This window comes from Argiope bruennichi, chromosome 6 (genome assembly GCF_947563725.1).
Source record: "Argiope bruennichi chromosome 6, qqArgBrue1.1, whole genome shotgun sequence".
NCBI classification, from domain to species: domain Eukaryota; kingdom Metazoa; phylum Arthropoda; class Arachnida; order Araneae; family Araneidae; genus Argiope; species Argiope bruennichi.
The window spans coordinates 130,105,081-130,123,150 of NC_079156.1; the positions used below are offsets into that span (position 1 = coordinate 130,105,081).

The 18,070-nt window shown below is 32.1% G+C and overlaps 1 protein-coding gene across 4 annotated transcripts in view; it reads right to left on the reverse strand.

The window, feature by feature from the left end:
- LOC129971387 (protein Smaug homolog 1-like) overlaps window positions 1–18,070 on the reverse strand; it is an 83,033-nt gene that overhangs the window by 46,479 nt on the left and 18,484 nt on the right. Inside the window, exon 1 of one of the 4 annotated variants that reach the window (XM_056085105.1) lies at window positions 14,526–14,710. The exons of 1 other annotated variant lie outside the window; for it this stretch is intronic. In XM_056085105.1, the coding sequence (XP_055941080.1) occupies window positions 14,526–14,646 (121 nt within the window). In that variant the 5' untranslated portion in view covers window positions 14,647–14,710. Of the gene's footprint in view, window positions 1–3,646; window positions 3,952–3,984; window positions 4,139–14,525; window positions 14,711–18,070 lie in introns of those variants that run through there. 2 more of the 4 variants (XM_056085106.1, XM_056085108.1) reach the window with 2 other exon arrangements.

Here is an 18,070-nt window from a genome sequence, read left to right on the forward strand (position 1 = left end):
TATAAAACTAAAATATTAAAAATGCCATAATCCAGAAAACCAATACAATTAATTTTTAGCTCAAAAAGTGACAAATTATCTTAAGAATTCCATTAAAACATATTTCGGCATGCTAGATGTGTTAATTCTGAAAATGAATATGAATATACTATATATATACGCTCATAGATGTGGGGAAGTTGATGTTAAATATTCAAGTTTCACGCAAATTATTAGGGCTATGTTTTTAATGCAATCCAATACGTGATCCTCATACAAGACAGTCCACACAACGAATTAAAAAAAATGATACTAGGCTTAACATATACTAACCAATACAAAACTCCCCAAACGACCCCTCCCCCTGAAAAAAAAAGTTTGAAGAACGAGTTGTTCTTTAAGAGAAAAGATAATTTCCTAATTATAAATTAAAGTCTTCAGTTAACTAGGCAGAAAAATTTTAATTTATAATTAAGAATTAATTATCCTCAGTAATCAAAATATTTACGACTGAGGATGAGAGAAAAGTTGTGGTAAAACATTATTAGATAATTCTCTAGAATGCTTTTACATCACGAACATTAGCGAAATTATTGAGAAAAGTCTGAATTTTCATATAATTATTCGAGCAACTTTCAAAATATTTAATACTAGCTTTTGGAATAATAAACAGAAAAGAGTGCAAAAATTTTCTTGTTAACTGTAACCAAATATGGATGGGAGGATTTCTTTTATATATATATATATATTGAACCGAGGATTGTATGAATCTGATGAATGGAAAAGGAACCGACAAGCTTTACATTTTAATCAATTCTGCTGTTTAAAGCAGTGATGTGGAGTTTCCGGTCATAATTCCGCAAATAAACTAGTTTCTAACACAACGGACTTCGAACAATCGGGTGAAACGCAGGATCTCACCAGTGCATACAGAAATTTACAATTTCAATAACAGTCCTTTGATAACATACAAATGCAAGCAACTGCCACACTAATGAATAAATTTCTTAATGCACTTATAGGTAAGCTATCCTCTTTAGTACTATATACGATAAAATCCAATGCAAAACGAAGCAGGACTTCAAACTGTCAACTAAACCACCTGAATATCCACATAAAATGTGAAATCCGAAATATTCCAGTCGAAAAGTTAAATTATTAAATACAACAAGAAAACCATTTTTACTTGGATCTTACCATACGCAAATATAAGAACCAGTTGACAAAACTAGATAACGAGTCATCTTTTCTGTGGCCTTTCCCCAAGATTGGTTCGAAAAAACGAATGATTTTGAACAATTTTATTCGGATTTTACATTCGGTCAAAAATAAACTGAACAGCTATACAGATAGTTTTTTTAATGAAAAAATTAAACAAATTTTATCAAAAAATAAATACAATACCTGTAATTTAATTTTTATTATTATCTATTTATTATTTATTTTATTAAACTTTAATATCAAAACCTCATTAACATAATGGAAAATAGATCTATTTCATCTCCCTACAATCAACCGTTAAAATAGTTTTATCAGTGCTACTTTGCAAGAGAAGAGTGCTTTTGTTTCAAATATTCTTTTTCAACCCGGTTCAAAACGACAATGACAGGAAACACTCATGTCGCAGTTGTCTTTCTATTAAGATTGAAATATATATGAAATTTTCCCTACAATTTAAAGTTTATATAATGGCGCGCATTTTAAGCCAAGATTCACTTTTCTTTTTAAAAATACATAATCCCCCCCCCAAAGATCAGCATAAGAAATTTTGTACTCTTAATTTATTTTTATATGTTAATTATATGTTAAAAATACGTTAAACGTTTATGCATATTTTAAAATGCATTTTGAGCCAGTTAACTCAAATGTCTTAAAATGAAACGTTCAATATATTATTTTAAAATTAGAAAGATTAGAAAATTAGAAAGAGAATTTTTTAATTAATTCTGGAGACTAGTTGCATAATCCAAACCTATGCTACATTTTGGAATATAATTAAATTTCTTCCAAAAACGGCCGCTAACTTATGATCTTTTCAAAATCGCCGATTAAACATTAATATTTGAAGGAATCTGAACGACCTCAAGAAAGGCATAATAATTCTTTAAAAATTTACTTGTAACAAGTTATAATTACTCTGAATACGCAATAGTCTTTGCCATTTTTTTTAATAAATATTAGCCTTGGATTTAAATTCACTGTTTTGTAAATTTCAAATTCAAAATTTTACGACTGAAATCACTAGAGAAATTTTCATTGGATTTTTGCACTTAAAATTATTAAATTAAATAGTTAAGACGAAACAATCGAAATAAAACGGTTTCTAAAAAGTGCCTATTTTAATCCTTCACATGAATTATTTTAGTTTCTTAACACATTGTAGGTAGGAGACTGATCAAAGTCAGAAAAAGAAACGTTAAAAGCGGGAGACTCATCTCAACTGTGGGATAGACAGAAAGGAACACATTTTTTTTATGACTATAAAGAAATGTTTTGTTTATTTTTAAATTTGTTTTATTTATTTGCATATTATCAAACTGACTAACATGCAGAAAGCTGGATTTGGATTTACCACATTTTCCAAAATGTGAAAAATAGCGCCCGCATGCAAAGTGTTGAGATCAGTCAATATAAAACAATGGACCTGTCGAACTTGAAACTCCGCGAACATACCGATTCCGTTAAGGGACGAAACAATTGTTAGCAGAAATAACCAACTAAGAGGTAGCTAACGATTTTGTGGTTGGCTCCTATTGCCTGCAGCTGATCAGCAATGACTGATCTTGACCCTGGACTCGAATCACCTGCTCTACACCAAAGAGGAAAAACCCTGGCTTTGAAATTAATTGCATGCAAATGTTAATTTCGAACCGCATTTACGATGCAAGAACATTAACTTTGAAACTGCATTTGTTTCATCGGAATGCATTCGGAGTGTTATAAATAGTTGTCTAAAAGTTGAGTTAACATTGCATGCAACTGTCCCGAATTCCACAAATGTAAATGCAAAAACATGCAATAAAACATGAGCCAGATAATCAACTGAATGATTATGAAACATTTTAGAATCGAATGCCAACTTTAATGGAAAAACGAACAAAAACATGAAAACAACGTTTATTCAAATCGCAAGCGATAGATAAAATATTCAAAGCCAAAAATAAACTTTAAATTTTAAAGGTAATTCATATTTAAACATTTTTTCCTAACGACTCACGATATTAATCACAATCAACAGAATAATAAAATTCAAGTAATTGTAGAATTTCTCATTTTCCATTTCATGAATTTATGGATACGATGGATAAATTAAAAGTACCAAAGACGATAGATGCGTCATTTTTTTGACTCAAAATCTTTTATTCCAGTGAATCAATCCTAAAAGTTATATCCTTATAAAGAAAAATTTGTACGGGGTAAAAATCAAACCCAGGACATTAATATTTTATAGGAAACTCTTAAAGACATTTACAAACTACAAGTTACCAATTATACTTGGATATCAGCATAGCAATTCAGAGAAAGTCTTAAATTCTAATTCCTATTTTGAAATAGAAATTCAGTATTACTTTCATGCCAATATAAAAATAGTCCACTGTTAATGAAACAATCTTCAAAGCTTACATTAAAAAAAACTCAAGCAATTTTAATAAAAAGTAATCATCACCTTGAATGCACAAACATCCATCGGCCACCTTATGATTAACACTTGGGAAAATTCTGTAAGAATAAGAAACGATTTCATAATATTCCCCAAGACACCCTTCTCAATGCAATTGATCCATCGCATAAATCCAAACTCTCCATCAGGCGTTCGTCCAAACACAATCAGAAAGTGCAGTGGATCCGTTCAACTCATTGCGAATCCATCTAAAACAATCAGGCTGACATTAAAAGGCCATCCCGAGAGCGAAGTAACAGCCATTTCTGCATTGTTTTTCCGAGAAGCACGGGCCGACAGTTGCGAAGAATGAGTGTTGATTACTCTCAGCGAGCGTCACTTACCTCGAGTGTTGGGCAGGTAGGTGTTGAGAGCAAGGCCGGGTAAGAGCTGCATCGCTGCCAGAACAAGGTCTCAGCTTCTTGGCAGGGAGGACTAGCAGCCGCGCCAGCACGGGCCCGAATGCTGCCTTCTTTTCCTCCACAGGCAGGCGACGGGCACCGACAATGGGAACAACCAATGGGAGAAGGACAACTTTTTCCTTCTTTCGGTTTCTCTCTTCTCCAGAGGAAAACATCGCCATGTGGATTAAGAGAGACCAGGCAATTAAGAAGCTTTCCATTTCTTGCAATGCGTCAGACGAGGGCGGTGTGGGATCAAAAAGTTAATGCCCTAACGGTATTAAAACGAGTCGTGTGCCATGCCTCCTTTTAAAGTCAAGTAGACAAACAATATCGGAAATAAATGCCAGATAAAATTAGAAGTATAGGCATGTCGCTGCTTGGATACATAACAGCAGAAGAAACAGCGGGTATCCAAAATTAAAAGTCAATAAAATCTATCTTGCATAGGAAGTTTGGTAACAACATTTCGCTTTGTTAGTTTGATGCAACATCCAACACTAACTCATATTTGAAAAGCGACTCTGAAAGAAGATAGACCATTGGCCCTATTATGAAAAGGCCCTTCGTCCTTCACTAAAGAGGAATCTTTCTCAGATTAGGTAACTAAATGGATTCATCAAGATAAATGAAAAATAGCACTCCAACTGGATAAAAAAAGCTTGACTTCTTGTTTGCTCTAGGTCTTTTGCCACAAATTGTGCTAACCATTCATATTAAAAGAAAGCAAACGCCAGAGTTTTTGAGTGAACCATTGAATTATATCAATTTGACAATACCGTTAATTTGTAAATTTCGCGACAAAGCGGTTTTAAGCTGAGAACACTAATTAAAGCTGAAATGTATTAAATATAAAGCAATTCACATCTACAAATATGATATAAAAATAAAGAACAAAAAAACAAATGCTTTGCAATACAAAAAACACAAGAATTCACGGGAACTATTTCTTAGTTCCCGTGAATTCTTGTGTTTCCGTGAATTCTTGTTCCCAAATTAAATACATTTGCAGTCGTATAGGTTAATGTTTAAGGAAATAAAAATGAATGATTTCTTTTCCGTTTTTTTCCCACAAATATTTCGCTTTCAAGAAGAATAAACATGAATTCAGTAAATAAAGCTATTTTGGGCTATTATGAATTCAATTTTATTAAGTACGATTATATTTCAAAATGGAAAAAGTAATCGAAATTAAAAACGTTTCTAAGATTTATCCCTTTCTGAGATTTTTATTTAAAAATGCCATTAACCAATTAACTGTTTTTCACGAGTATACTCGTCATGGGAAAAGTACAGCATTTTGCGTTTTGACGAGTTTCTTCGTCAGGAGTAATAAGTAACAATATATAGTTTGAATTACAATTTTAGTAAAAAATTAAAAGTATTCGTAAATTTCAAGATGTTTAAAATGTTTTGAGGTCAAGTCAAATTCAAAAGAACAAAAGATTTTTATGCTTTGCTCAATATCATTTTCTAACAGCAAATTAAAAAAAAAATTATGTTTCTTTTCGTTTATATGCAAAAACTGTATGTTAGTTTACGTAAATAAATGATTATTGAAATAAAAAAAATAAGTCATTTCATTACAACATAATTTCATACTACACATACTTTGTTTGACGAGTATATTCGTTATCGCTAAACTTTTGCGACACAATTTAGATGCGCATTTTCCGAAGAGGACGAAACAGTCAACTGGTGAAATGTTTAACCGAAAGATGAATTTGTCCTATTCTACACATCGCTCACCAAAATTGTTAACTATTGTAAATGATTAAGAAAAATCAATCTAACACTTAATTTTAAACAAATTACACACTAAAGAAATCCAATTCAAATACCTAGATGTAGTGTAACTATTGCATATAAATAACATAATGAGGAACATCAAAATACAAATGGAGAGAAGTGCATTTTGCAAGAGATGTCACTCGAGTTTGAATTTAGTTTCGCAATGTTTGGGAACATAAAATAACTACTTCGCAATCTGATTACACGTATTCGTTCTTTGTTTTCCCCAACTCCAAAGGTCAAAGACACCGAATAAGGAATGCATAATGTAATAAAAGAATGCTACAGTGTAAGCGAGGAATAAAGCCTAAGACAAGCCAGAGATTTAGAATGCTTTCTTTAAATCGGTCACTTGCCGCGGGCTATGTACGCTTTCTCTTTTCCTTAAAACTAGAAACGATACGGCTAAAATAGCCAGAAAGTTGAATTCATTCGTGGAATCGGAAGATTAAAATAGGCGTTGATAAAATTTTAAAAATTTAACCCTTCCAACTCAGGCTGTTTTACTTCTTCCGCAAGTTATTTTTAATACTATTTATATAAAACACTAACGCATCAGTAGTTTTGTAATAAAGCGAATTAATATTTATAATTATGCTATTAAAAGTTTATACAACAAAACTGTATAGGATAATGCATTAGCTTGATTTCAAACTTCTCTTTTAAATAGTGCAAATTACTGTTATATTTACTAAACGTAAAGCTTCGTAATATTATCGTTTTTATTCCACAATTATTGTAGAATCTTACCATAAGTAAAATTACTATTAGAGAATCCAGTGTTTTTAAGTTAAAGCAGCACGTTATCCGAGAAATGACTGCCAATAATCCGATTTAATATTAGACGAAACAAAACTCAATTTCTATGTTCTCAAAGACAAGAGTCATGGAAGAAGATGCAATTCGTAAAGCGATGAGAAAGTTTCAAGTTCAAAAATAACTACTCAAAATAGTCAATTAAAACAGTCCCCATAGTAAAAGGAAAGTGCAACGTAAAATCTTTTAAGTACTCTATTCCCCGAAAAAGAATCAATATTTTTAAATTAATAATTATATCGTAACAATTTAATAATTACACCAAATTTCATGACAATAGAGCTTTTTGCGCTCGTCTAAACTAGTTTCAATTCATTTTAATCTTTCCCTAAACTTACAAACTATGATGTGGAGGTGCTCATGACCACTTTTTCACACCTCGGAACTCCGTAACATCATGACGTTGCCGTTCTCGTTGGAATTATCAAATAGTTATAAGATTTATTGCTGAACAAAAGAATAAATGTAATAAATTATGTAATGTCGTAGTAGAAAAGCCATTTAGGCTTATTAATCTCAAACCTTTTTCATTTTGATACAACTTTGACAGAAAAAATTTGTAGTCCGGTTTTTAGATTTTCTAATGCTTCCAAAGTTCAAATATAAATCATAAAATATTCAAAAACTATAAAAGAAATTCAACGTAATATTAAAGGAATTGTATTTTAAAAATATTCATCCGATAATTTCAATGGCTTTTTTAGGCTTAGTTATATTAACGTCCCGTTTGAAGGAACACTAGGGCTATTTTGGGACGCCGATAATTTCAATGGCATCAACGAATTTTTAGCTAACAAACAAGCGAAAGGAACCAACAATAGATATGAAAAATAATCATCGATGTCTCCGAGATTATATGTGGGAGTAGGGGAAGGGGGGGGGGGCAAAACTCGATTCTTTTCCTATGTATTGCAACCTAGAATACGCATTTGAAAAGCTCAAAATGTCGCTAGGATCAAATTTATATTTAAAGCATCAAGTATTCGTTGCCCAATTAAGGACCAAAAATCCAGATGAAAAATATAAAATATTTGCTTTATTTTAATTGATAACCGTAATCGGCAAAGATTTAACAGAAACGAATATAAATTCAGAGTTGCATATATTTGTTTTATTTCGTATACTAGAAAAACACATGACATAACGATAAAAAATTGAATAAATGGATTTTTAAGGAGTTGAGGACTGGCTAAAAAATGAAGTACAGGACTCATTGGAAATAAACTGAAAAGTATCAAAGTTCAGTATCATGTCCGTTCAAAAGACATATCTAAACCACAACCACCAGATGACGTGTCTTCTGTCAGAAAATTATTTAACTATGTGCCTTTAAAAAAAGCAAATTTAATGTTTACACATTTTCTGCGTTCGATACATTTTTAGTTGGTGCATCATGGCTTCTTGCCCAAGAAGCGCGATTTGCACTGTTTTTGAGGACGCGGTTTTTTAAGACTTTCAGGAGTAGTGACGGAGGGGGGGGGGGTAGAAAAACGAAAGGCAAATTAAGCTTTTTCATGCTGTTCGAGAGAATCAACAGGTCGTGAGCGCACACTTTCCCCAGCGATGCACAAAAAGAGCTCGACCGACATTCGGAAGAACACTCGATTCGATGAAAAGAAAGAAAAAGTAAAACAAAACCCGGAAACACGAAAATCTCAAAACCAGAACTGTCGGTCTCGGGCACAAGGATAAGTCGACCGGTTTTCCTTTTCGCGCAAGAGAAGCGGTCGCACAGATATGGGTCAACTTCACAGTCGTTTGGAATGAGAAAACGAGGGAGGTCGAGCCCCGACTCCAGTCCAGGTCTGGTTGCTAGACCGTCTGTAAAGCAGGCACTCACTCCAAGTGGACAAAGCCTAATTACGCGTCACAAATGTCGAAAGATTAAGATAGATTTAACAGATTATGCGTAAACGCAAGATTAAGCAAGAGCTAATCGCATCATATCAAGCAATTACTCCAAACATCAAAATCAGCACGCACGGATTAGAACTGAGATAATGCAAATGAAAGTCGTTTCCCCCCTCCCCCGCTAAATTTAGCGAAGCAAAATGTAACAAAAGACAATTCGAAACTTAAAACAGTAATGAAGCGTATTTTAAAATATAGGTCAAATAATATAAGTTTTCTTCCACATTCAAGGTTAAGAACGTTGGTTTTCTAATAAAAATCTGATTTTAAAAAATGATCGGGTAATCTAAATTTATTTTTACATTAATCAGATATCGAATGTGTGTACCTTTTCCTTTTATAATGCTGATCATTCTGCACAATTTTTTAATAAACATTACGGGTAATAATAACTCGCATATTAATAATTCTGCCCCATAAAAAGAAGAAAACATCGAATTATTAACTCGACACATTTCTGAAGATAAAAATCGTTGACTTGATTTTCTTCTTTGATCGACTTGAAATTCTCTTTCGCTAAACCAGATTCTTATGAAATTATTATAGCTGATAGTTTAGTTAGCACGGAAAGGAACGTATCATGCTATGATGCATTTTTGAAGATTGAAGGGACATATTCCATGATTTGCAAAGTTTTATATGGTTCGATTCCTCTGACTTCAATGTAATTATGGTACTTTCAAATACTTTTATAATATTTACAGTACATGCTTTGATATAAGATATTAGTTTCGTAAGTAATCACTAACCTTAAATCATGAAGTTCAGTAGGTTTATATTACCTGGTCAATAAAAAAATACCTTGCATCTTTTTGGGGCAATACCGATCATACAGATTTTTAATTTACAATTGCTTTTAGTTCAAAGTTTACAGCACACAAATGCCCGATACATTCTGGAGTTCATTTTAAAAAAATAAGCATTTTTGAGAAGAACAAGTAATGAGAAGATTTCTTTAAGAATTCAGTCATTCATTTAAATACCGCGTGGTCTCACTGTTAATGCTAGAATATATTTATACCAGAAGGGAACTTAAATGTCATGGACTATATTGGGAGTAATCTCAGCTCTGCATCGAATATTATGATGTGTAGCTCTCTAGGCCTATTACACCTTGCACAATTTTCTTGAATACGATGTACATATTAATATTGAATTGTCCTTGAAGACGTCATCGTGTACCTTTTGTTTATCAAGAAATTTTCGGTCTAAATTTGTTGACGTTATGTTTCCGTTACCAATAAAAACCACAAAAAGACAACCCTGTCTTTAAATTATTTAAAAACCAGGCATCAATCTTCACTATTAAATTCTTGCGAATCAAGAAAGCAATAATTCATTTCTTGCACCTTACACCGTATAGCGAGGCATCTTGAAGTCTTAGCCAATAAATGTTTCTTTATTAAATTCTTTTGTAAAATCTGATCTTCAGTGATATTCGACACAATCGAAAGTTAACCGAAGCTCATAAGCTTAAATAACAGAAATAAAAAACAGCACAAATAGAAAGGTTAGCGAATCGAACTTCGAAGAGTTCCAAAATAGACGCACATCAAACGAGAAGACGATCGTTTTCAATGCTTGAGAGAATGATCAGTAAATTACTCTTTCAAAACTGTCATATCTAGATTCTTTTGAACAATTTACTGATACTTCGACAATGCCAACACTCGCACACCATTGTAAAAGGAATGGAGTGACAGCTGGCGTCAAGTTTGAGTCGCCCAGTTTCGATAAGAAGCGTGGGAGGAAGAGACGGATCTGGCGATTCGATACACCTGAAAGAAAAGTTGTCACGGTAGTTCTGGAACAGTAAAATCGCGGGAAATTTACAGCACAGTGGCTAAAATTAGCCAGGTTGCGTTAATCAAAGCGTTAAATGGACGCAATTATGCAATTGAAAAGCTACTAACATTTTCAGATACAATCATTTTTTTAAAAACCTAATTCAAAGATTCGAATGATTCCATTTACCGAATATTTTAGAAAAGTAGGTGCAGTGTAATGAATTAAAGCAGCTTCGATACTGCATTACAAAACGAATTCTATAGTAGTTTTCAAGTTGAATTTATAAATAATGACAAGAGAAAATCGAATGAAAGTTCATTTCAATAATAAAGTGGCAACTATCAGTTTTACTAAATAGTTCGGAATGACAACCTGTTCAGAATTGCACCTCTTAAGTCTCTTCCAATAATTCTTTTGAGAAAAGCACAGCATCAGAGAAAGATTAAAAATATATTTTGAAAACTATTGAAAACCAGTAAACCACTGAAACTGCAAAATTTCAAGGCATGTTTTTTTTAAAATCTGAATTGTTTTATGTAAATCTATAAATTTGGAATAGACTTCCACTACGAAAGATTTCTCAGAGATTGAAAGCAAAGCAAAAATGCCACTAAAGCAAATATTATTCAAAGTTAAAATGTATTCACAAAAATATTCTATATATAAAACAATTAGTTAAAAGACCCATTTCCGAACTAGTATACAAGTCCCTCTCTCCCCAAAAATAAATTATAAGAACTTAATGAAGATTTGGTGTTTTAATACTCCAATATCAATCAAGTTTTCAGTAACATACTTCCAGGCTGAAAAAAAAAAAAATAATATACTGCTGCTTAAAGACTTGCATTTTTCAGATTTTAATAGCTTTATTTTCTAAAACTGCCTAATCCTCACAAAAAGTTTCAAGTTGCTATTCGATTCATTCGCATTTTACTTTTTTTCTTCCTGAATTAAGATTTAGAACACGTTGCATGTTTAGAACAGGTTGATGTTTTAAGACAAAAGAATTTATTTGATAATGTTGCTCAAAATATTAAGCGTAATGACATTTTCATAATTCAATTACTTTTTTTGCAAATTAAATGAAAATTTTTGAATCGTCAAATATCTAATTTACTTCATACGATTTATAATAGAAAATTAATATTTTATCACTCGGTGCATTCATGGTAAATAATTTGTTTATTGGTCCTTTATACGTCATCAATGTTAACAAAGCGATAATCTGAAAAGTTCAATATCCGTCCTCTTCTAAAACAAACGAGGATTCAGAAAATATATTCCAAAAAAATGACAAGGTCCTTTGAAACATTCCTACTTTTGCCGTGAACAATTTCCCTCTACTAATCCACTACTTTTAACTAAGGACTGGCTATGTTTGATAATAAATTAAGTAAATCAGGAAATTGAATTAAAATCCGAAAGGGGGGAGGGGGTATCCACTTTTACTTCGTGCAACAATTTCAGAACGATAAAAAAAAAAAAAGTTTTCAAGGCGAAATTAGAGAATGCTTACAATTTGGAATAGACAAATTACCAATTTCAGTTGGGTTTGACTTTAAGAAATCACATCAATAAAAACAAAGACGAATATCTTAGACTCGAACACAGCTTATATTTAAAATACATTGGAAAGTTCATCAAAATAACCGGAATGCATAGAATCAAAATCCCTATTATGTCTAAGGAGTATTCGAGTATGGCATAGTTTTATACGAGTTTTTATAGGATTTTCTTTCCAGTGATGAGAAAATTAATAAAAATCAGAAAATTGGCCAGTGGTTCCTTCAAGAGTGAATATAAATATGGTATTAACCTGAAAAATGAATCAATAAAGCCATAGAGAAAGCAAAAAACTGACATTTCACATTACCCTGCGGTTAAAGTCAAATACAAGTTAAATGTCATGGATAAAGCGCAGTCAATATCAGAAAATAAATTAAAACTTCCATAACAAGAATTCCAATTGCATGATTTTCAAAATTTTAATTTTTTATGTGTAAGTGAATTATTTTTAGATTTCGTTTTTATTTTCAACTGACTATAAGCAGGTACCAGTAAAACAGTTCAATATCGAACTTGAATATTTTAGATCAGGTTAAAACTAAAAGATGAATCTACGGTTATAAGTCGATGCAGACTTCAAAAATAAGTAAGGGATACAGTAATCTGAATATCAACCACTAACATACAATTTATCAGAAATCCTCTCATCTACGAATGTATTTAACCTTATTATAAAGCAATGCTCCACATATGATAAATTATTTCAATTTATGTAAGAATGTGAAGGCACTTGAAATTTTAAAGCACATCTAAATTATACATGTTTTAAGCGCTTTTACTTATTACTATTACACACCAAAAGTCTAATTCGATGCACGAAACCGTTACTGCATATGAAAAGTTTCAAGTTAGTATGATTCAATGAAAAACTGAGTGAAGAGGAACCGTTTCTCATGCTTGATTGTTTTGACCTCAAATTAAAGATACTCAGGATAAAGAAAAGCAACCAAGGTTTTTGCATCGGTAGATACAATTCCCCGAAGAGAATTTAAGATAGATATGGTGTTACTAAAAACTATTAGCCAAGGAATGGACCGCGATAACAAATCGCATTTGGAGTGTAATTAAACGTGGATTTCAAAAAAAGGTTTTTGTGGAATTCTGCAATGAATTTGATCCTACGAGAAAAAACACATAATAAAACAATCTTTGAGCAACTTTAATGTAGTAAATTTGAAGCGACAAATTTACGAGACAAACATTGTTTTCTCAAAAAGCGAAGATAATAGTCAAATGGTAGCTATTGTTATTCTCTGCAGTTTGAAGTATTATAAATGCAATGACTTGCAGAATCTTCAAGTAAAGATTTAAGTTTAGCTACAATTCTAGGATCTAGCACGAATGTGTATTTAAGCAAACGCTATTTTGTTTAGAAGATAATTTTTCGATTACGAACTTTTTTTTTTTTAATTTCTTATTGCCAACTTTATGAAATAAAATATTCAAAAATAAAAGATACATATTTGTAAAAAATAATGAAAAATGAATGATTGATTTGATTGAATGATTGAAAAATGATGACAAAATGAATGATTCCATACATATTTGTAAAAACTAATGAAATATAGATCAAATTTACGGGGTTTACAGAGAAACTACGGAAAAAAAAACAATTTTCTTTGCAACAAGCATCGACTTTTCACGTTTATATATATACACCCACACACACTTTCAACTTCAAAAAAATTGCCATTTTATCACTGTATGTGTAATAATGATGCGGTTATATTGCATTTACTACTACAACGTGTCAACTATTAAAACAATTTAATGTATTTAAACGTTGAATCACATGTGAACTTTTTTTAAACCTTACTTAAGGACTTACAGAAACCCAAAGCGATTTACGATGCGATATTCAAAACTCGTCGCTTATATATATTATATTATATATTACATTTACAAGTGATATATATTCCAAACAAATCCGTGAAATTCGTAAATTTTCGTTTCTATCATCAGTGAATATATAGCTTTTATGGCATAGAGTCCAATTTAAAACTAAGCCGAACACAAGATTATTAGGAGATCAAAGGACAAAAACAGTTGTACATTAAACAAAAATATATAAAGCATAAGTATCAAAAAATCTACGTCATCAGTTAAAAACAGAGATGATTTACGACAAGGACAAAGAAAAAAATTCGAGTACTTCAATGTTATAAGAACTTTATTCCTAAACATACAACTGCAGTTCATGAAATGCGAGTTAACCTGTAGAAACGCAATACTTTTTGTACTGGTCCAAGATTAAAAAACTGAGTAATAAGCAAAGGCTTAATCTTCAATTAAATGCGACTTTTCTACAGCAGCAAAATAAAAATATACCCATCTTAAGTTAAACCTATTGCCAATGCAAGTAAAGATCCAAAATAATTAAATAATATTCTTCTATAATTTGAAAAAAAATTATGTTCACTACACAAAGACTCAAAGTAGTTGTATCCATCTCGCTTCGAACACGTCCAACTGGTTTATGCTTTGTAATGTTTTCTTACATGACTATTGAATCAAAAAAATTTATACGAACTATTTAGTTTTGTTCAGAAAAATAAAATTAAAACTTTTGACATTAACCGGCATTTAGAGCGGAAAAGAATGCATTTACTCACAATAGTTTCCATATGACATTACATTCACTGTCTGGAAATAAGCCTCTTTTTCTTCAACATCGTTGCGATGTATCGTTGGGAGATCGGACAGTCCGATTGTATCTGCATTCATCAAAACCATTTCTATCTTGAACTGAAATTCGCAATATCAAACACAAGTCTTCCGCAAGGTGAGTGACAAATGCCAGAGTGACCAAAACTCGGAAAGGTTAATTTCTCGGTTCTCAGTTACGTCTCTTATCACCTCGCTTCTATGAAGTCACGAAATGCATTTGCATATTAGTGGGATCTGATGAAGCTCGAAGCACAAATTATTGAATGAACGTCACTCCAGAACTGAAGTCAATTAATAGTCAATCCCTAAGTAAATACTCGAAGACCTGACAAGAAGAAACATAAACCGTAACTGAGGATTTGAATCCTCGCCATGCTGTTTGGTTTACCAATTTGAACCTTTTCGTCTCTAAATTGATTCAGTTTAGTTTAGTTTTACTATCGTCGCATTTCAATGCAACACTAGGGCTATTTTGGACAGAGCTCGTAATTTTGAACCGCTGTTAGATGACGAGGACGACAGCTGAACTGCCAACCCCTTCCAAACTTCCACACCACACCACTGGTAGACGTTTAGCCGCGATTGATTTAACATGCACCAGAACCGCTTACAGTTCTTCGGTGGAATCGGGTCTCGAACCTGAAACCATTCGGTTTCGAAGCCGAGACCTTACCGCAAGGCTACCGCGGACTACATTAATTTAGCTTACAGGACTTTAAAATGCTAAATGCATGATTTCATAGCAATGAGGGTAGAAGAAACTAAGGGACAATGTAACCCGCCTCTTGTAAATCTAGCAATATATAACCACTAAATTCTACGCAAAGATAAAAGAATTAATTCTGAAACTATAAAACTCGTTTAGCAATCTAAAAATAGAATACAGTAAGAGGCTCGCGAGTTCATTTCACCTTCGGATCTCCGATGAAACTGATTCAGGTCTTCAATAATTCCAACGTACACGAAATCTGACGTCCATTCATATAACTGGTCGATAAATACTTCGAGTAATGCAATGTGTAGGCTAATGTCACTTTGAAAATACGCCTGTTTCTTGGCTGTAATCCAATGTTCTAACATATGTACGACAGTAAAACACTAGAGATTTAGGATATAGCAAAAACCAACAATTAAGGCGGCCTAGTATAGAAAATACTTTATTCAAAAATGTACACTTATGAGTATCTAAATGTAATTCATTTAAATTACTGTAATTCAAATATTATTTAACGGGTGAAATATAAAAAATGAATAAGAAAAGAGCAACTATTCGATTAACTTTTGCTGGAGAACAGCACTGAGGGGGGAGACACCCATGCTTTCTGGAAATTTTCACGGTATTTTGAAAATGTTAATTGATTTTGATCCATTATAACACTCCGAATATTCAATATACTGCAGAAGTAAATTATATGAGCTATGCAAAAAAAAAAAAAAAAATGATGTGAGCATAATAGGGTTTTTTCCCCCTCCCCTACTTTTATACATTCCAAAACGCAATATGTATATCTGAGAGATTTTTTTAAAAAAATCCATAATCATAAATCGATTCGAAACAATTAAATCATAAATCGATAAAGAAGAGAATTCAAAAGCGGAATCCTTTTTTGTGACATTTTTACAATAAATTTCTCAAGAAAGTTTAATGATCGTCCCCATTCTTTTGTTCAAAAAATTAGCTTTAGGCCGTTTGCCATGGCAATACGTGGAAAATCATCAATAGTGGTATTGTCAGAAAGAAATTAACGATCTCTAGGTGAGTGGCAAAACAATATTTAGGCGAAAAACACCAATTTGAAATACACTTATTAGAGCACTGAAAATAGGAATTATAAAGGGCCCCTCATTATTAGCCATTTTTACTACAGTAAAATGCAATAAGGAATGCTACAAATAGAATAAAACTATTTATCGTTTTTTTTAATTAAAATACATATTTAATGTTTAAACATACTAATGCTTTAAACAAGAAAATTCTACTCTTCTACTAACAAAATTAACCGAGTTATGAAGCTTTTAATTTTATTATTTTAAATCAATCAATGACTACCTAAAGAAAACGGAATTCCTAGATTGGTGGATCTTTCTCCAAGTAGTCGCTGTAATTATCTAAAATAGTGACATTCAAAGCTTTATAACCTGGACAGTGTTTGGTATATGGAGTGGACTTATTTTGATTTAAAATATCAGTGTGTAAAAAAAATTTCATTACATATGATTTATAGGTCAGGAAACTGAATATAAGTTTAAACTAGTTATATTTTTTTCAGCCGTGCGTTTATTAATTGAAACATTAATAATAATAATAATTCTTCATTTAATATCTTTAACCAATTGGAAATACATGCTGCCTAACGGTTTAAAAAATAGCAACTAGGCAGTGATTAGAATGTAAACATAATATATAATTTATTTTAATTGTAATTTTTCTTTTGCTGGTATGGTCCCAGAGACGGAAATGCTGGCTCAGGTACCATCTGACATGGTTAAACTCCACGGTATCGCATAATAATCACCGTTCATATATTCATGAGTAGAAAATTCAAAGTTCACATTTTTATGATTTTATAATTAGTTTCAATTCTTCAGAATCTATCACTTTTCTAGCGAGTAATAGCATCTCCAAGCTCAATGTCCTTTTAAATTATACATCTGTGAAGTATGCCACTACATGTGCACACAGTTCTAAAAGACTTCGTAATTTTTAAGAATATTCAATTTTAATATCCTGTTGTTGTCATGATTGAATGAATCTGATCCATTTTCTTTAATCATTGTTATAGTTATATTAATGTCCCATTTCAATGCAACAATACGGCTATTTTGGGACGGACTTCGTAATTTTGAACGGTGGTCAGATGACGAGGATGACACCTGAGCTGGCACCCCTCTCTCCAAACTTTCTCGCAACACCAGCGGGAGGGCGTTTGGCCCCGACGGATTTAGGGTGCATCAGACCCTCTTACACGATGGTTCTTCGCTGAAATCGGGTCTCGAACCTCTAAACCTCCGATTCCCAAGCCAAGACCTTACTAGAAAGCCATCACGGCCCCTTCAATCATGGAAGAAAATTGAAAGATATTTTTGTTTATCAATCTTAAAGTCACCGCTATAGCGAAAGCTCACTATATTTTTTAGAGCCAAAAATATACTTTTTTGCATTTTCCACATTAACTCGTTGCCAGTGATGCATTCCAAATCGCTGGAAACAGTGGGATTTCCATTATAAACCGTAATCTTTATATCGGTGGAGACACGTTTTTACAATGCTTAAAACCAGTACTGATGACCATGATAATTCTGATAAAAAGCTTTGAATGTATTTAACCGGTTAACTGCTTCGATCTCTTTGGAAAATACGTATCTAAATTACGCCGCTAGAATTTAGCGATGACAAGTATACTCGTCAAATACAGAATATGTGTAGTATATAATTATATTGTAATGAAATGACTTTTATTTTTTATTACAATAATAACATTTATTTATT